General features: G+C 39.2%; 1 protein-coding gene across 3 annotated transcripts in view; it reads left to right on the forward strand.

Annotated features, from left to right (window-relative positions):
- Positions 1-1,206: 1,206 nt before the first annotated feature.
- The window catches only part of kif20ba (kinesin family member 20Ba), a 51,903-nt gene continuing 32,416 nt past the window's right edge, over positions 1,207-20,693 (forward strand). Inside the window, exons 1-25 of one of the 3 annotated variants that reach the window (XM_029275699.2) lie at positions 1,207-1,338; positions 1,733-1,808; positions 3,140-3,229; positions 3,544-3,666; positions 4,133-4,271; positions 5,924-6,108; positions 6,740-6,794; positions 7,041-7,244; positions 7,523-7,634; positions 7,880-7,951; positions 8,483-8,629; positions 9,561-9,723; positions 10,036-10,185; positions 10,311-10,427; positions 11,001-11,140; positions 11,345-11,465; positions 11,982-12,168; positions 13,134-13,318; positions 13,777-14,253; positions 14,442-15,649; positions 16,456-16,594; positions 17,515-17,637; positions 17,741-17,801; positions 19,647-19,772; positions 20,406-20,536. In XM_029275699.2, the coding sequence (XP_029131532.1) occupies positions 1,737-1,808; positions 3,140-3,229; positions 3,544-3,666; positions 4,133-4,271; positions 5,924-6,108; positions 6,740-6,794; positions 7,041-7,244; positions 7,523-7,634; positions 7,880-7,951; positions 8,483-8,629; positions 9,561-9,723; positions 10,036-10,185; positions 10,311-10,427; positions 11,001-11,140; positions 11,345-11,465; positions 11,982-12,168; positions 13,134-13,318; positions 13,777-14,253; positions 14,442-15,649; positions 16,456-16,594; positions 17,515-17,637; positions 17,741-17,801; positions 19,647-19,772; positions 20,406-20,536 (4,527 nt within the window). In that variant the 5' untranslated portion in view covers positions 1,207-1,338; positions 1,733-1,736. Of the gene's footprint in view, positions 1,339-1,732; positions 1,809-3,139; positions 3,230-3,543; positions 3,667-4,132; positions 4,272-5,923; positions 6,109-6,739; positions 6,795-7,040; positions 7,245-7,522; positions 7,635-7,879; positions 7,952-8,482; positions 8,630-9,560; positions 9,724-10,035; positions 10,186-10,310; positions 10,428-11,000; positions 11,141-11,344; positions 11,466-11,981; positions 12,169-13,133; positions 13,319-13,776; positions 14,254-14,441; positions 15,650-16,455; positions 16,595-17,514; positions 17,638-17,740; positions 17,802-19,646; positions 19,773-20,405; positions 20,537-20,693 lie in introns of those variants that run through there. The other 2 variants (XM_029275693.2, XM_029275685.2) reach the window with 2 other exon arrangements.

Here is a 20,693-nt window from a genome sequence, read left to right on the forward strand (position 1 = left end):
TATATTCATTTTCATACAATAAAAAATAAAGTGATTGGTTGTAAGGGTAATTCAGTGACACACGAAAACAGGAATCCTTTTAACCTGGATTTTAAAATGTTTGCATGGCACATAACATGTGAGAAGCATGTGCCATACCCTCAGTTTTTACACAAGAAATGAAAGCCCTGATAGTTGACCTGCATTTGTGGTTCAAATCTTTAAATCATTAAAAGAACAAAAGAGCTTTTTTCAGGTATCAAAGACCAGGTAAATATAAGACTCCATAAGACTATTTTACAGGAGCAAACAGGAATGCCATGATAGCGAGGAAAAGATACTTTGGTCTGGGTGGGCTATCTAAGGCCTGAGGAAGCTTTAGTTCTAGAAAGCAAACCTTTAATTTTTCAAGAACACAAAGCTCTCTGACAGGGTCTGTCTACTCTACTCTGTCTATTAAATGGGTAGCCTAACTTTACACTTACACTTTCTTGTTCGATTAACATTGTTTTGTATTTATTGAGTAAACTGCGAAAATGTATAGGCTAATATATAGTTTTACATTGTAATAAATATGCAACTGGGAGAGAGAGATTGAAAGAGAAAATAAGAGCTACAGGGCGTGAATGGAATATGAGAGGAATACTGGGCACAGAGGGAGAAGGAGAGGGGATAAGAGCTGTCAGGAGGAGGGCTCTTTTGTCGTTCTTGTATTACACAAGTATGGAGGACGAGATCTGACAGAAGTATATATAAATAAATAAATAAATAAATGTATAAATGAGTAAATGTGGAAATAAATAAAAGTAGAAATAAATAAATATGAAAATAAATAAATGTAGAAATGAATAAATGTGGAAATAAATACATGTAGAAATAAATAAATGTGGAAATAAATAAATGTAGAAGTAATTCAATTATTTATGTTCCATTTATTTACCAGTTTTTATTTATTTATTCATGCATTTATTTATTCATTCTTTTATTTATTTATTCCAGTATTTATTTATACATTTATTTATACATTTATTTATTTAGGGGACTAAATACTTCTGTCAGATCTCGTCCTCCATACACAAGGTTGGCAGGCAGAATTTAAATTCTAGGGAAGGTAAGTGACATGATGAAATACACTCTCGTACATTAGGTGGCGCTATGCAACTTTAGGCTATCCCAGAGAAGAAGAAGAAGAAGAAGCAAACTGCGCATGTGCTGTTCCAACTTGAATCCGATTGGTCTGTTTCAAACAGAAGGCGGCTGCTGTGTTGTTTTGTTAGCTCAACTGAAGTTAGCGCTAACTCACGAAGAGAAAACGTACTCGGTGTCAGTTCCTTATGTCTCAAAAATAACTCCTGTCAGGTACGTTTTTATTTTTAGAAGTAACCATTTTGAAGTGACATAGTTAAGTTGTTTTCATAAAAGTAAACAGACCTTTGTTAAACTTTGTCATGATTCAAATACCAGCTGACAGGAGCCGCTAGTCAGCTGTGCTGCTAACAGGCTAACAGGCTAGCTCGATCAAAAGAGGGGGCAGTCAGTGTTTAATTCAGGATTGTTTATAGACGTGAAAGCGGCTACATGTATTTACAGGTGCACATGAAGTTTACAACACCAAACATTTTTGATCCGCCCCCAGGATTAAACATGTATTCAGTTACCTTCAGTGTGACTTCTTTATGAATCCTAATGGACTCATACTAACTTTAACCTACCGCAGTATGTAAACTACACTGTTTCCTGCTTTTTTCTGCAGAAAGATGGAACAGGTAGAGGACAACGATTTGAAGAGAGCTCTCTCATCACAGTTCAACACCTCCCCTGACTTGCAGGTAAACTAATGACAGAGGAATGAATACCTTTGTCCACAGTTATAATAGTTACCATTCAGATGAATATGGTGTTGCATAGCAATACACTCGCAATAAACACATCGCAATCGTCTGAATCTATTGTGATTTAAAAACTGTATCTAATGAATAAATTATGTCTCAGTCATTATGTGCACATTTTTACCTGTTTGATGGAGGCCCAGGTTTTATGGCCGTGCTTCAACAACAGTCAGATGAAGCTCCAGCTAAATATCAGTTGCCCTCAGATGATTTGTTGTCACTTTAGTGGTTAAATAATTGCTTTTTTGGAGTTCAGGAGTGACATGTTGCAGACATGTGTGTCAAAAACAAAGAGCAGCACGTCGAAATATGAACTTAGTTATAGGTAATATGCACTCTATGATATTTACATATATACCGCACTTCACTTTGTTATTGAACATATTGAACAAAGTTATCACACTTCATTAAATTTTGTGATGTCATGCAGGCATACGATGTTCTTTAAAAGCAGACTGCATTTATCTGGTTTAAATTTCTTTATTATGCATAGAGCAATATATATTGCATAAAGAAAAGATATCGCAATGTGAGTTTATTTATATCGTGCAGCCCTAGTGGAACATGTAAACAAGTTTCATCAAGTCTGTGTGATGCAGCAATAGAGAGGCTTTAACCTTTACTCCAGCAAGCTCCACTCAAAATAAAATCTGTCTACCACCACTATTACAAAAGCGCACCATGTTTGTTATTATGTTGAGATAACATATTTTGGTGTGAACGTTTCTACTAGCATTTTACCTACTTTTACACTCTACTTGCAGCTTTTCACCTGACTTACAATGAAGGCCATTCATCTTTTTCTGTCTGTTTTACATTTTAAGTGATGTTTACTTGCATCATACTATTTTGCAATCTAGCTGTGAGCTTCAACCTTCTCAAAATGTTAGGATGCATCGATGTAACATCGGTATCGGTTGATATCGGCCCTGTATACAGGCATCGGCCCATCAGCAAATAATGTGGCATGAGCAGATGTCAGTAGCAGATGTGTTCTTTGATTAATGTTGGCATCTCGTATACCTAACTACTCATTCAAAGAGGAGGTTTTTTTTATTTTGCAGAGAGAGTCACCTGTTGGACAAACTCTGATCTATCTTTGTGGTCAAACATGAGAGAAAAATGTTGACATTGTGTTAGTCTTACACAAAGAATGGAAAAAAAACATTGGTAGCAGTAATTGGCTGAATTGTTATTTTAGACATTGGTATCAGTCCTGATTTTTACAATCTATGCGTCTCTACTAAAATGTAATCTTTCTTTTCGTGCAGCAGTCCATCATCGAGGAGAAAGAACACCTTCGGGTTTACCTCCGCATCAGACCCTTCACCTCAATAGAGAGTGTTAATGGAGAGTCACAGGTAACATAATGAAATCAAATCTGTCATACAAAAGGAAGTGTTCAGAATTAATATCTGTGCTTTTTGTCTTGTTGTGAAAAATGTCTTTTATGATATAACTTAATAAATGCTGACCTATTGAAATTTGAAGACCCTCCTAAACAATGTTACATTTTTGCAATTCAAGTTTTTTGCTATCCAAAGTCAACATGATTGAATTGAGCTGCCTATAATTTATATGAGATTACTGATGATAATTTAAGAACAGAACAGACACAATCTGAAAGAGAGATACATCATTTCCAAGCCGTGTCATCATTTTTTGTTTTTAACAGGACTGCATTACCATCGAGCCTCCGAACACGGTTCTCCTGAAACCTCCCAGTTTGTCCCTCTCGGCCAGGCTGAGCACTGATAGAGCCTTCCCACAGACTGGACAGCGCTTCCAGTTCTCTCAGGTTGGTGTTTCCTGATAAATAAGGAACCTCAGATAGCTTCATCCCTTTTGCCTTTTGAATTATTATTATTTATTTGGAAAATACTTGGAATTAGGGGTGTAACGGTACACAGAAACTTCGGTTCAGTACAGTTCTCAGTTTTGAATCTTCGGTTCGGTACAGTAAAGGTACCTGATGCAACACTTTTTTCTTTATTAGGAACATTTAGAATTTCCCTTTTACACATTGGGCTAAGTGCAGCATTGACAGTTCAGACTTGTACACCTGCTCAGGTTACTTTTTTAGTGATAATGCAAGGCACTTCCATATTCGGTTCACTTATGAAACCAGGCTCTATGTCCACTTCTTCTATACAATGAAGGTCACAGGACAGGAATGGTTGAGACATCCTGATAATCAGATTATTATGTGTGAAATATTAAATTTAAAGTCAGTACTGATGATTTTATTTCACTCCCCTCTTTAGGTGTACGGACCTGAGACAACCCAGAGAGAGCTCTTTCAAGGCACCGTCAAGGACTTGGTGAAAGATGTTCTTGGAGGGGGCAACTCTCTGGTGTTCACTTATGGAGTCACCAACGCTGGAAAGACCTTCACATTCTTTGGTTGGTTTCAGTCTTATACATTTAAAAGGGCTTCTGAGATGGTTAAGTTGAATACAATGTACTACATATTAAATGTTGCAGTGTTGTTTTCATGAGAAAGGGCTTTATAGATCAAATGCAAGAAACCCCTTATTAAGCTGTTTTCTGCAGCGTGTTGTTACCATACCCTGGTGGAGTTATCATATAGTATCGGATCAGATCAGTGTAGCCACATGGAGTTTCACTATTTTCATTGTATGTCTCTTACACATGCCAGTTTGAGGCTTTACGTGTTGTCTGCAATGTGTGACTCACAAAGATGTTAAGTCATTTCGTCCCTGATCTGCCAGCAGACTCAGATGTATAATGAGGACCGTGCGTGCGTGCGTGCGTGCGTGCGTGCGTGCGTGCGTGCGTGCGTGCGTGCGTGCGTGCGTGCGTGCGTGCGTGCGTGCGTGCGTGCGTGCGTGCGTGCGTGCGTGTGTTGTGCCTCTTGAGAGTCGCCTTAAAGGATTATGGAACCACAGACTGGGACACCAGTTGTATGAAGCTGTGGCTGCAATATTTAAGTACAAAGAATTGCAATGCGTTAAGAGCTACTGATTTATTAGCTAGCGTTAAGTTATCTGTTTTGAATGGAGATATAACTTTGTTTACAGAACACAGCCTTTGATTGTTTGATGATTATTAATGTTCAGTACAATTTCAAATAGTTAATTGTTGAGGAAAACATCATTTTTAGTACCGTACCTTGAAATTAAAATGGTTTCAAAATCAGTGCATGATCAAGGAGAAAAGGTGTCTTTTCATTCAAGATAAAGAAAAATATGTCAGCTGGGGCGCTGCTGGCGCAGGGGTTAGTATGCGCACCCCATGTATGGAGGCTTTGGTCCTCCAGGCGGGCGGCCTGGGTTCGATCCCACCTGTGGCTCCTTTCCCGCATGTCATTGTTGTACATGTGATGACTGTGTTTTGCCTTCCTTATGGCTGGTGTGTTTGGATATGTTCTTTTTACTTTTTATTGTGCTGTGACTGTTGGGTATGCAGTTGGCTGTTGGAAATGTTGTACGCTGCTATCTTCTGACTGTGCTGTTGTCCTTTTAACATTGACATTTCCTTTCAGCCCCTACCCCCCCTCCTTTCAAAAGGCTTCTGTCTTTTGCCAGGCTTTCGTTGTAAATAAGAATCTGTTCTTAATGACCTGCCTGGTTAAATAATTAAAATAATAATAATAATAAAAAAATAATAATTCCCCACCCTCTCACTCCCTGATTTCCGCCTCTATCCACTGTCCTATCTCTCCATTAAAGGTACAAAAAAGCCCTAAAATAAATCTTAAAAAAAAAAAAATATATATATATATATATGTCAGCTGCAATATCGCCATGAGTTATCTAAAGATCACATTAAAGTCTTGCTAAGATTGCCTGTTTCAAATTGCTGGTGGGAGACTTTTTTTCTACCTATGCCTTTACCTATTCTTTTAAAGTCTATTTAAAAGTCTACAAAAGTTGAAGTCTTGCAAGCGTTCTTTTTCTAATGTGGTTCTCTTTCAACTGTAGCTCCTCTCCACCCCTCAAAAATGAACCTGTGTATGAAGGGAGAGAGACCATGTGGCTTTCCAGAAACATGAATTCTTGAGCTCTTAGTGCATGCTGCTTTTCTCACTCCAGGTCCAGATGCTGATGCTGGCATCCTGCCCAGATCTCTTGATGTCATTTTCAGCAGTATCAATGACAAAGTTTTTACTGGGATGAGTATAAAACCTCAGCGGTGCCGAGAGTTCACCAGGCTCACCAGGGAGCAGGAGGCGGAGGAGGCGCTGTTCAAGAGAAACCTCTTCAGACAACTTAAAGAGGTAATCTTTAAAAGGGTTTCACACACAAGTGAGACAGAAAAGTGGAGGAGGAGGAACAAAAAAAAATGTAGCTACAAGTCCTTTCTTGTAGGCAATAACTTCTCCGTCTGAAAGAGAACCAGGGCGAATGATACTGACAGATAAGTGTAACCAATGAAAGTATTAAAAGTTAAACATAAACAGCGAGTATTACAAAACTTAACATTGTCTCTGTATTAGATTTAGACCTGATTTGGTGAATAATGTGATATGTGTGAAAGAAGATGATGTAATGTCCCATGACATTTAACGGTTTGAGAAAGAAAGTTCAAATGCTTCCCTTGGTTTATGCTCTCAAGAAGTTAACCCAGTGGTGTGTAAGGTCGGCAAAGGCAGCTCTCTTAATTGCAATGTAGGAAAGGTCTCAGAAGGAAAGGGAAGATTGTGTGCTCAAGGCTTGTGAAGTAAAGGTGGTAACATGCTTTGAAAATGAATTTGTTGTGTTTTGTCAGTTTCTAGTAATTAAAAAAATTGTAATCTGACAATGTCCTAAAAGTGCTGTGTTGTTAAACTTGTATATAATCATTTGTAAAATAATTTATGTCTTTGAAGGGATTTTATCACTTAAATATTTATTTTGTCTGACTTTCAGAGTGATAGGAGCAATGCAAGCTTGTTAAACTCGACTAACAAGACTCTACATGAAGGCAAGATTTCCATTTTTCCAAGAATCTTTTCATTTGTTTTTTTTCTGTCCAGCTGCAGATCTGACAGTGACATCACCTCTGCACCACATACGAAATGTGATTGATAAAACTGTTAGGAATAGGAATGAATTTTTAAAATTCTGGGAAACAGGAAATCAATGAACAATTAATCTACTGCTGTTACTGAATGTGATATAGTGTATGCTATTACTTTCAAGATTGTTTTACTGTTTGTTTCTTTTGCAGGCTCCTCCATGCTGGATGCAGCAGTTGCATCAGAGGACATAAGCCTGGAAGTGGAAACTAATACCAAGTTCTCTGTGTGGGTTTCTTTCTGTGAAATCTACAATGAAAACATTCATGACCTCCTGGAGGTTATTCCCTCTGGGGCCTTGAGGCGGACTGCACTGCGGTTGTCACAGGACGTTAAGGGCAACGCCTTCGTCAAAGGTTTGAAGTTCTTTTCATATAAATAAGCAAAAAAAATTGACCTGGAAAATATAGAATTCAAATTAGTAGAGTGGGTGTATTTTTTGTTAGCTAGCTTTTTAAGCGGAGTGATCACTCACTCTTTACTCAAAAAAAGAAAGAGTTGGTACATGCACATGTAACTCTACATTTCAGAGTGATCATCCAACATGACTGACAGAAATATTAAGTGTTTGTGTCCTCTTAAATGTGTAAAGAAACACAAAAGTGCATCCCATGTTTTATCCATGTTCTTCCAGATCTGCGTTGGGTTCAGGTAAATAGCGCAGAAGAGGCTTACAGGGTGATGAAAATAGGAAAGAAGAACCAGAGTTTCTCTTCCACCCGGCTAAACCAGCTCTCCAGCAGGAGGTACAGATGTTCAGCTTGTACTTTTCTACAGATACAGAAGCTTAACGCTGAATGATCATGTTGTTATGGTTCAAGACATACTGACATAAACATTAACTAACCTGAGTCTCATGAGCATAATAATCTCCACTTTTAAAAGTTTTAACTGACATGTTTTTTGTACTCATATCTCTTTTAAGAGTGTTTATTCCGTCTTATTATAAAGTTATTGAAATGTATGCCTGATTTCCTTTCTTTTTCTGCAGTCATAGTATTTTCTCCATACGCATAATGAGGATTGAGGATGTTGGGACTCCAAGGGTCCACATTGTCAGCGAGTGAGTGAAACTTAATTCTCTCTAGATGGTCATATCTTGTATTATGTGGAACAGCGTATTTATGGCACAAGACAGGATTTAAACAGTGTTTTTGTATGCATAATAAAATCTTAATTTAAGCATGTGTTGAATTTGCTCTGTAGTAAGTATCATGTTATTTATTCAGATAAATAATAGAGCTGTCAAGCAATTCATTGATTTGATTAGTTAATCAAATTTTTAATCACATGTTTGAAATGCTATTATTTCACATTTAGAAATAAAAATAGTTTGGCTTTTATTTTTGTACTGTTTTAAGCGGAGAGTACTTAACTTGATGTTTGAATTCATCCCTGCTTTGCTTTTATTTTGAAATAAAGTCAGTATCTTCTGGTAGATCTGAGGCTTATCCACAGTGCGCTTTAACAGACAAAATAGCATGCGATTAATCGAGATAAAAAAATTGTATTACATTAATTTGAGACCTTAATTAATCATGATGAACTAGTTAATGCTGGCCACCCTGATTTAGTTAATTGTGTTCATTATCAGGTTGTGTCTGTGTGATCTGGCCGGCTCTGAGCGATGCGCTAAGACCCAGAATATAGGAGAGCGTCTGAAGGAAGCTGGAAACATCAACACCTCGCTGCTCATCCTGGGAAAATGCATCAACGCACTACGACACAATCAGCAGGCCAAGTGAGATTACGACTTTCTCTCTACCTCTCCAAATCATTACAAATCTAAAGACTTTTAATATGAATGTGCCAGTCATAGAGCTCAGATAGAAAGTATTACTCTGGACTCTGAAACCCTCTGTTTTGGTTATGGTGGAGTAAACCTCGTTAAAGTTGACTTATTATGTTGATCTCCATATAAAAACTCACCTATAGTGTTACATGTTACATGGGCAAAGTATCAGCTCATGAGGTAAACGTAGGTTGGAGTAATCCCAGGATAAGTCTGCAGAGTTCACTAAACGGCTAGTTCTGCTAAACAAACAAGAGTTCTGCGAGTTCGGCTTCAAGCATCTAAATAGGCAGGTGGAGCTGTTTTTATTAGCTGTTCAGCTGCCAGTACACAAGCAGTCCTACCCTAGCAACCCTGCAGCATTTGGCCCCTCTGGAAGGCCAGATAGCTGACCAATCAGAGTAAACTGGGCGCATGGGCATCGTTTCAGGCAGAGGCTGAAATTAGGGCATTGACCGACGGCATCAAAGCTACTCTATAGGTTTCACAGACTGATGACCTGAAAGTTAAAATGTGTTCAATGTGGGATCTTTAAACTCCATAGCCAACTTTTTTCAGCAGCTAATGATCCAGTTATTTCCTGTGTAATTGATAGTAACCAGGCCACAGCTAAAAGGAGAGCATATATTTGTCTTACCTTTATAGCTTGGACAATAACACAACCCTGATAGGATTAGAAAGTTCCGTATTGTATATATAAATACAGAAACGTCTTGCAATTGTTTTTTCCAGTGGACAAAAATTGAGTAATAAAGCTTTAGATTGTTCAACTAATAAGTTCTATACCACTAGTACCTTTTATCTAAATCAAATGTAGCAGTTCAGAATGCACTCATACTAAAGCTGACTACGCTGTATGTTTGTGTGTTTACTCCCTCAGGCTGCTTCAACATGTTCCCTTCAGGGAAAGCAAGTTGACCCACTACCTGCAGGGCTTTTTTTGTGGTCTAGGTAAAGCCTGTATGATCGTCAATGTCAACCAGTGTGCCTCCATGTACGATGAGACTGTCACCGTCCTCAAATTCTCTGCTGTGGCACAGAAGGTACCTACACGATTTCCCCTTTTCTTCCTGTATTGCTTTGCTGTCAGTCATCAAGTGTTCCTCCTATATTATCTGGCTGCAGACCTTTTGATAAAACACTCACAGATGGAAAATTGCATCAATTTACAATCTTTTTGTAATTGGATCAAAGGCAGTAAATCTGTTAATTATTTATATTAAACACCATGTGAATAACCAAACCATCATATTCAAATACAATTTAAAAACTAAAATGACTCTAATGTTCTTATAAAAACAGAAATAAAATCATGAAGTCTGCAGTGCTGAGTTTCTGCTCTTGTTTTTTTCCAGGTTGTTGTTCTGGCCACCAGGCCTCTTCCCATCATACCCCAAAGGTCCAATGGGGAGGGTTCCTTTATCATCAGCAAAGAGAGGAAGGCTGTTCGTGGCAGCAGGAGGAGCTCCCTGATTGGCTGGGATAGTAGCCTGGAGGATGTACAGGTGAGCTGGAGACAATATCTGCTTATGCTTTTGCATTCCTGTTTAATCACTATCTCAGTGCTGCAGTTTGCTTCGTATTATTTGGAATGATAATATCTGCGTCAATCTTAAAATCTTTGGTGTAGGAGGATGCGGATAATGAGTCTGAGGAAGATGGGAGCCTGATGGAGTTCTCAGTGGATCAGGATGGCACTGAAGATGAGGGGAAAGAAAATGACCAACATGTCATTGGCCAAGCTAAGGTAAGTCGCTAATGAATTTAACTTCACTCCATGAAGTGTTTCATTGAAAAAGATAACGCTTACAGCCTGACATAAAAAAACAACAGATAAACAAATACATGATGTAGACAAACACAGCCAGGAGGGCAGGATAAATGGTGAAATATCTAGTCAGTAAGAATAATCTCAGGGAAATTACAGTGAGTGTAAACTACCGTAGATATAAACAGTGGACCTTGAGAGGGTTGTGGTAGAATGTTGAAGAGGCCTTTGAAACTGTACTGCTTACCAAACTTTTTTTTTAATTCTTATCTTTAACCTCTTAATTTTCTATTTCCTAAAGCTGTGTTTTATTTTATTACATTTTTGTTTAATCACGAGGACTAATTGTCTCAAAAATGCTAGTAAAACCGTGTAGAAGCATTGTTTTATTGTATTTTTAGTCGATTCATTCTCTGTCAGGACTACATTTTTCATTGACTGTTCTCATGTAGAAAGATTTTATAATAATAATATTTTCAGTTGCATTACTCAAAGAAATATTATATTTCATTGTTAAAAGTCTTTATTGTTGTTGTGTGTGTCGTTCTTTAGAGGCAGGTGGCACTGTTGAAACAGCTGCAGGTCCAGCTGAAGAAGGAGCGAGCCGACAGTCTGCTCATGGAGGCCAGAGTCAGAGAGGAAATCAGCAGAGAGTTCTCAGAGCTCTTCTCTGAGATGCAGAATGACTACAAGTGAGACTTTTCGTTTTCTCTCTTTTTCTTGTGAAAATTTCTGCAAAAATTGTGGGTCTCATATTTAAACAATACGACATGTCAGACTTTTACCCTAACAGAGAGAATCACTCCCATGACTCCCCTGCAGACGCAACGTCATCTTTTGGTGTTGTTTTGATTGATATCCCTCTGGTGGCGGGATCTGTGTGTTTGTGAATTCAGTGACCGTCTGGCGAGGGAGAGAGAGATCTTGGAGGAGCGAGCGGAAAGAAGACTGGAGATCTTTAAGAACCTCATTGACAAAATGGCCATCGCTGGACCGAGTCAGGATGCACAAGCCATGGTGAGAAATGTCATGCATTGTGTGTTTAGTTTAACGGTTGGCTGGTTAATGTCGTCAAAGCTAAGGTAAAGTCTTGATGAATAACATTTGATGATTAAAACACAAGTGAACGAGTCAATATTTGGAGGCTGTTCTACCTGTCATAGTGTGTTTTGATCACATGGTTATTGTGCTACACTCACACTTCACACATCCAGCTCGTCATGGCAGAGTTTCTGTGATTATTGAGTCATTCCTGTCCATTGAAATAAAACTGGACTTTTTCTTGCGGTGAGAGCAAAGTGAATTGCAACGTTTCTAACTTGTTAAAAAAGATTCACATAACTCTTGTGCCCTTGCACGTCTGCCTACATGAATAGCCCAAGGGGAACTATAAAATTAGCTTGTCAAGCAGGTGGAGATTAAGTATTTTTGTTCCAGGGTGCTCTGATAGAGCTGCCTCGGGTCACAAAACCTGGATGTTCAGCTCACTAATTGTCCCTGACTGATTTCTCTGATGTTTCCCTCCTCTTGAAGGACAAATCTCTGGACAACTACTCCTCTGAATTGGCAGATGTCAAGAAGGCCGCTGATGCTGTTCATATATGTCTTGCTTCAGTCAGAGATGGGACTCAGGGCGACAGAGAAGACGCTGTGAAGGAGATGGAGAAGAAAGTGTTGGAACTGAATAAACTCCAGAAGCAGGTCGCTTACAGAAGCAATGGTAACAAAAAAATCCTTAATCCATCAGTGAGCTGGTCTCAGAAAGGAAGTGTTAGGCTGATATTACAAACTGGGCTTTGCTTATTTCAGTTGTAGCTGAACAGTGAACAGATACATGTACATTTTCCAAACACCCAGCAGAATGACCTGATGGCTTCCATAGGTGGTTTTCTGTCAAATCAAAATTCAGAGTCAAATATCCTTTACTGCAGGGAAAATTAGATTCACCCCATACATTTCACAACTTATCAGTTAAAACATAACTATAAGCACAACTCTTACTCCAGTGATAGTTGAGTGGAAATGTATACTGTTGATATCAGGTTAAACCTACCTCATCAAACATGATGGGTTACCTTGAAACATTAAAGGCTGTACATGACATTTCTATAAGAAAATTAACTGGAAGTCCTTTAACACTTCTCGCCTTTTACTTACAATACAAATACAAATTTTTGTTAAAGAACTTTACAGACGAGCAGCAGAAAGGATAGCAGGCTGCATCACAGGACCCGTCGCATCCCTCAGGCAGTGGTTTCAGAGTACTCTTCCAAAAAGACAATTTACAAGAACGTTTTTATTCCCACTGCAATAGGCATTTTAAACAAGGCTGGATAAACACGTTTGTTTTTACTGATTTCTGTAACTTTTGCTATGATTTTTGTTATGAGTCTAATGGGTGTGAGTATGTTTTATGTTGTTGGAGCCTCTAACCAAAGGTTTTTTTTCTGTCACTAATTGAGAGAGGACAAAGTTTTTTGAATCTTGAATCTTGCAGTGTATCTGTCTGGAAAGTAAACGTCAGCAAGCTATGAAAACAATTTCTATCTAAATGCAAACTGTATTTTTATATGGCTCATTGGCAACAAGTCTTTTTGGGATTTGTTATGAATATTCAAGTGTGTCAATTCTGACCTACTTTTCACATCCTTTTGTTTTTTCTTCATATTCTGTGTTATTTTCCAGCTAAACCCAGTTCAGAAGAGAGTGAGGAGAAAAGGAGGCTCATCTCGGAGCTCCAGGAGGAGTCATTAGAGATTTCTCGGCTGAAGAAACAGGTTGAAGACCCGAAGAGGGTGCCAGAGCTGGGCTCACAGAGTCACTCCTTGCTGGTCGAAGAGCGGCATTCACGTGAGAGAGAGCAGCTGCAGGTAAGAGTTAGTTTGATAGTATATCATTTGATAGTATATAATTTTAAGTTTTTAAGTGCAGATAAAGTGTCATCTTTAAAATGTTGTTTTTAACAGGTGGTTATGCCTAAGCAAGGTCAGACTGCCCATAACTTAAAAAAAAAAAAGATAAAGATAATTGAAAAATGTATTGATTCTTGTCATGTGGACATCCATTCTTGGAAGTGAGACTGTCCTTGTGTATTTTTCTAGCTGTAGCTTTGATAAAGGGCAGCACTTTCTACCCAAACATGGCAAGTCGTAACACTGACATACAGTTATAGTGTATATATCTTAATCTATTACACACAGTTATTGAGTTAAACGTGTAGAACCCTTTTTTTTGTTAGCCGCTTTTGGATATCAGTGTTCAGTCCACTGCACTTCATTCCTACTGGTACATTCAAGATGAAGAATTAATCATTAGTCCTATAACACAGGAGGCGTTGGCTGTCCTAGAGAAGGAGAAGAGAGGCCGAGAAGACGCCATGGCTGCTTTAGAGTACCAGACTCTGGGAAAAGAGGAGGCCCTTGTATCCTTAGAGGAGGAAAGAAAAGCCAGGGAGGAGGCCTTTGTCACTATCGGGGAGCTGAAGCAAAGCAAAGAGGACGTTCTAGCATCTCTCAAAGAAGAGAGAGAAATCAACGGGAAAGCAATGGCAGATCTCGACGCTGAGAGGAGAGCCAAGGAGGATGCAATTGCATCCCTTGAAGAAGAGAAGAAACGCAGGGAGGACTTACTTGCAGCTCTTAGAGAAAAGTCGAGGGGCAGAGAGGAGGCTCAGTCTACTCTGGACACTGAGAGAAGAGAGATCAGGAGGCTGGTGGAGGAGACAGAAAAGAAGGAACAGGAGGCTGATGCTCTCCGACGAGAAGTCAAAGAGCTGACTGCCAAACTGGAAACCACAGAGTGTCAGGTGGGCAACAACATTTTTTTGTTAAATAAATAAAATTTTATGTTGAAGAATGAAGCCTTAAATGTTCAGCGTGTCTTGCAAATTATACCTGACGTAAGCTTTTAAGTTTGATCTGTTATTTATGTGTTACTAAATGGTCTTTATGCAAAAACAGTAACAGGAAGTGACATTTGTTTTAATGACCACAGGTGTCTAGTGAGACTGAGAGGGCTGAACAAGAATTAGTCCTAATACAAATCGCTCAGAAACAACTGAAAGAACACTCAAAGGAGATCCAAGAAAAAACTTCCCAGATAAACTCCCTGCTGCAGGAAGTCCAAAGCCTGAAACAGGAACTACAAACATCAGCAGTATCAGCTGGTGGAAACGATGATCAGCTGAGAGAAGAATTGTCCAAGCTGAGGAAGAATCTCTCAGAGGAAAAGGAGAAAAATGACAGCTGTCACGGACAAATGCTGGAGCTGGAGCGTGAGCTAGCGCAGACAAAGGAACAGTTGGAACACAAACGTCTGATTTCCAACCAGCAGGTCGAACAGTTCACAGAGAAGCAGGACCAGCAAGAAGCAGCTTCAAAAGTGGAACTTGACGAATTGAAGAAGAGGCTTCAGGAGAAAGAGGAGATGTCACAGCTACAGGTGGATGACCTCGGATCCAAGCTCAAATGCCAAGAACAAGCTTCCAAAGAAGAAGTTTTACAGCTGAGAGCAAAACTTGAGGAACAATCGCAGGCCTCGATTAAGCAGATTGAGGAGCTCAATGAGAAGCTGCGAACACAAGAAGTGACATCACAACAGCAGATGGAGGAGATCAAACACAAACTGAGTGATCAAAAAGCAAGCTCAGCAAAACTTTTAGATGATCTCAAGCAAAAGCTGAGTGAGGAGAGACAAGCTACTGAGCAGATCAGGGCTGAATTAGAAGAAGCTAGGATTACAGGTTCAAACTCTTCCTCTCATTCTCCTGCTGATGAAAATCTGAGTAGATTAAACTCTGATCTCCAGACTGAGGTGGCATCCCTCAGAGCAAAAGTTTCTAACATGGAAGAAGCAAAAGAGTCCGTTTGCAAAGCTGAAGCTCATTTAGCGTCTTCAGAGATGGACAGTCTCCTGAAACAAAAGGACGGGGAGGTGGGTGAGAAGCTAGCAGAGTACAGAAAAGCATCAGCAGAGAGGGAGGCACAGCTGCAGAAGCAGCTTCTGGAAAAGGAGGAACAGGTCAAATCGCTCAAAAAGAGCCTCATGGAGGCACAAGAGCGGCGGGAAGAGGAAGAGAGCCAGGCGGTCCAGGAGGCCCGGCGCAGAGAGGTGGAGAGGCGCAGGGAGCTGCTGGCTGTGGCGCACGAGGCCATCGCACAGAAGGACACGGAGCTTGAGAAGAAAGCCGAGGAAATCAAAAGGTAACCGATTTTACAGATCGTGAAACCAAAATTCATGTCAAGGTTTGAGCATGTACAAGTAGATTTCTTATTATTTCACTTAGAAAAAGAGAGGTGCTCGACTTTCTTTGTACTATAAACACAGTAGAGCCTGTCACGCTTCACTTAGCCCAGCTCTGTCATCCTGGTCTTACAGCTGACACTGGCAGCATTGACTGTAGGATACCAGCTTCCTTCAACCATCCTCAGAATGAGGTTTTCCTCTGACATACTGAATTATCCCCTAATCTTCAGGAAATCAGTTCCATCTTTTCCCATATTCACAACCTTAAGTAAAAACTTGAACATCATTATAATGGCTCGAAGGGTGACGCTTTTTCTTTCTTTCTTTATTTATTTTCCTTTTCATACAAGTAGAAAGCATACAAACCGAGTCATAGTCGACTTGAGTACAAAAAAAATCTTGTTAAAAACATGACCTTTATTTGAACCATTATCACCAAGAAGAAGCTCAAGGAGAAACTAATCAAACAGCCTCACTAAATTTGAGTATGAGCCCCTGATATACTTGAGTTGTTTATTATCTTCCCTCTTCAGGGAGTTCCCCCTGTGCTTGAGAGAAAACTAATAAACAGAGAGAAGCTGTCACCCCGTATTACCCCCCTGTTGTGCTTCTGTACTACACTTCATTATTCTGTCATAGTGAAATATATCATCTCTGTATCTTGCCCTTCAACTCAAAACACAAGTATCTGGATATCCCTGTACAGTTGTATTAATCCCTGGAGTATGAAGGAGAATATGAATGTAGTGTTGTTTTCTTTCAGACTAAAGGAAAATGCCCAGCAGGACGCAGAGAAAGTCAAGACCCTCAGCCTCGACCTCCAGAGGAAAGAGGACGACACTTCAGACCTCCGAGAGAAACTAGCAGACTACAAGAAGCAGATTCAGCAGGTCCAGAAGGAGGTACACAATTTTTTTTTCAAAACTTTATTATTAAAATCCTCTTTACAAAAGATTTTTGATAAGAAGTTTGTGTGTATTGTTTTGGTGTCATTAAGCAGCAAATATAATGATCTGTCTTTATCATAGAAGTACATTGTCAACATTTTCAGTTATTAAAAACATGTTTCCAAGTAGCAATATGTAACTCTGACATGTAGAGTTTAAAATGGCTACTGCAGTCCAAATTCAAAACAAAAGAGATTTTTCTCCCCACGCCCCCTCCTCCCTGTAGTCGATGTGCATGCAGGTTGCAATGTTGCAGACACTGCAGCTTCAGTGTTTACCCAGCTCTGCATCGATCTAGAAACCTTTCTGTGTTGAAACCTCTCAATTTTTCCCAAGCATCTCAAATATTTATCCTAGTTTCTCCACGTTTCTCGTCGTGAAGCTCGTGAACAGAGTCTAGAATCAGAATCAGTTATAACTGACACAGTTGGATTAAGGTGACTGCTTCCATCACTGCAACACCTGTTTGCTTGCTGTTTGCCGGGCTGAACGGCCATTTGAAGGGTGCCTTAAAACAGCAGACTCCTATGGTCAAAACAAAAAAACTTAATCATTCAGCACTGGAATATAAACTGTAGAAGGAGGACATACTGGCTGATGTGTTGTTGTCAGAGAAGCTAGCACTTTAACATAGCATATTTCCTTAATGTCTGATGATATAGTTAGGTCCTTTTATGATTTCATTCAGTAGATATCTCACATATTGGTCCTTAAAATGTCCATGCTTGCTAAAATTATTTTATGGTTCATAAAAGGAGCACTGTTCAGTTTTTAGTTTCAAGTATAGTTTAAGTTTTGAACACAGAATTTGTAATAAACATGATGATTCCAATAATTCAAAACGTCAATTTGTAAACAACTTTTTTTCTCTGAAGATATCGGCCATGAGAGAAGAGGAGAAGGCTTTGAAGCAGAAGCTGACCGACATGGAGAAAGCTAAAAAGCAGCTTCAGGCCGACCTCGCCATCAGAGACAGAACCATCCAGCAGCTCAAACTGGTAAAATACTCTGAAGTCTTTAGCACACCAAATCACTTAAATCTTTACTTGGATTTGCATTTTTGTCATGATCTCCTTATCTCCTCCTCATTCCCTCCTGAAGGAACAGTCATCAGAGGACAAGTCTGACAAAACGCTCCTACTCTACCAGAACGCCTGTAAAGGTAAAAAGTGTTTGTGCTACACTAGAGGAAAACAGTTTTTCCTGTTTGTGGGAAGAGTTTGGCCTTTTAAATCAACGTATTCTGAAGGACTATAAGTGACGATGATAAGGATTCTTTTGATTTGCTATTTATTCAAGTTTTCATTCTTTTATCAATCATTGTTTCACACATCAAAAACTCCCAGAGCCCAAGATGACATCAGCAGTTTGTCATTCCACACATCGGCAGGATATTAAAAATAGTTCAAAGGACTCCTTCACTCAGGCAGAATTTTAAAAAAAGTACTGGAGCACACGAGTCATCCATCCCTCCATTATCTATACCTCTTTTCCTATTTGGGGTCACGAGGGCTTGAGCCAATCCCAGTTGTCATTGGCCGAGAGGCAGAGGTACACCCTGGTCTGTTTGCCAGTCAATCACAGGACTAACATATAAAGACAACCAGCAACACTCACATTCACATCTACAGCCAATTTAGAGTCACCGTTTAAAATGAGCTTGTCTTTGGACTGTGGGAGGAAGAGAACCCACACATGCACAGAGAGTACATGCAAATTCATAAAAAAAGGCCCTGCCTGACGGTGAAAGGAAACAGGAATCTTCTCGTTATGAGGCAAAAGCGCTAACCACTACTCCACCGTGCAGCCCGCACAAAAATCACTTATAGAAAACTAACGTTTCCTCAGTTAAACACCAAGATGCAGTGCATTGAAACTTTAGTCTTTTGCATCTCAATTAATTTGCCATAAGTGAATCGTGTGCTCCAGTACTTCCTTTGGATTCTGCCCGTGTGAAGTAGTCCTTCAAATTATTATTGACATATTAGGTACTTCTCTGAGAGCACCGACCTCCATCTGTGGAGAGGCTGAAGCGCAAGAGTTTCCTTCTAATCCGCAGGATAATCTTAAATCTTCACTTTTCTAAACTGACTTGAAAACAGAACACCCTGTAACACTTAACCCTCTGGACAAGTTGAGTTTCTTTGAGTTTATCTGTCCTTTGTCTTAAGTAAATATCCTGAGTGTCTTACTGAGATCTCTGTGGCTGACCTTTGACATTTGTATTGAAGGTCTGTGTGAAGGAAAATTCCTCCCTCTGGGATCAACATATTTTACAAAGAGCTTACTGTGTGTGTGGGCCTCGAGGGCATTCTTTTTTCAAATGTTTGTATTTTTTAATTTATGCCATTAAAACAATACAATCAAGAAATAAACATTACCAACACACCACAAACTATTAAAAAAAACATAAAACAAATATATTGGAATGAAACCATATCATCTGTGGCAAAATAGCACCAGCAGAGTCTGTTGGAAAGTACTGGTTAACTCCACATACAGTTTAAGACTAATTCATCATGTGTTTAGAATAGAAAAAATTAAACGCCATCAGGCAATGGAAGAGACATGAACAGATATCGTTTCATCAATAACTGTTTCACACATCCAAATATCCCAGAGCCCAAGATGACATCTGCAGATTTGTCAGTGTTTATTCCTTTTTTCAGACCAAACATTTGCAGGATATACTTAAATCTTTACTCTCAGAGATTGACTGGCAAACAGAAACTTATTGTCAGATTGTGCCCTCTGGCCAGGTTCAGTTCTTTGAATATACAGTATGTTCTTTTTCTTAGGTGAAAATCTTGAGGGTCTTACTGAGAACTCGTATTTGAACTCTGAGGCTGACGTTTGACTTTTTTATTAAAGGTCTGTGAGAAGAGCAATTCCTCCCTCTGGGATCAACATATTTTATAAAGAGCTTACTGTGTGTGTGTGTGTGTGTGTGTGGGCCTCGATGGCATCCTTTTTCATTAACCTTGTTGTTCTAATTACTACTTTGAAGACCTTGAAGCCAAAGAGCGAGTGATGGAAGACATGCGTTTGGCACTGACAGAGCAGGAGGAGACACAGGAGCAGATGGAGCAGATGTTGGAGGAGAAACTTAACCTCATGCAGGAGCTCTCCAGTGGTAAGAGAACAGATGAATAAGGACATGGAAACAAAGCAAACGAATAAGAGGATTTGGTCTGTGGAAATCTTAACAAACTCCTTTCTTACTTATAAACTGAAGAGGAAGAAACATTTGTTTTAAACATATTAGCAGAAAATGTCATTTCTGCCTCCAAACCAATTTAGTTGCACTAGATCAGCAGTCAGATCAGTAAATCAAGCGTTACGTGTGGAACAGGAAAAAAAACAAAAGGAGGGTGAAATAAGGTGCACCACAAGCAGATTCAGTAAATTAACTTTGTTTTAAACTGCTATCCTTCTGAGAGATGAATTACTGAAGCAGTAAAAATAGTTAATGAACACCAATTGAAGTTGTAGGCTCCATACAGTTTGGGCTACTATAATTCCTTCTTCATACCAATACCATCCCTAGAATCTCATGGATATAAGTTGAATCAGTTGAATATTTTCTTCTAAATTAAACCAGAAATAAAAAGGAATGGCATGTCAGTTGAACAAGGACTATATTTGGCCATTCTTAATACACTTGTTTATTCTATAAGGAAACCTGGGACTTGAAGAGGAATTTATACTTTTAAGCAATTCTTTCAATCTGAATGTTACGTTGTTGTTTTTCTTCTAACCATTTCAGAGGTGCAGAAATTGAAGGGGATGTTGTTGAAGCATGACAGCAGAAACAACTCACAGCATCAGTCAGACAGCGCACCAGATGAAGTCAGACTGGCCAAACAAGAAAGTGCTCAGGCTAACGAGAGCTTAAAGGTAATGGATGGAAGGAATCTGAAAATGTATGAAACTGTTGGAGCATAAAATGCAACTTGAGTGACAGAATCATCTTCCAGAGCATTTCGATGTGCTAAGGTTTTTTTTAAAGAGGTTCTTTAAGGACTGATACCTGTTCTAAAGTCTGGGTAGCTTG

This window comes from Labrus bergylta, chromosome 10, assembly GCF_963930695.1.
Source record: "Labrus bergylta chromosome 10, fLabBer1.1, whole genome shotgun sequence".
NCBI lineage: Eukaryota > Metazoa > Chordata > Actinopteri > Labriformes > Labridae > Labrus > Labrus bergylta.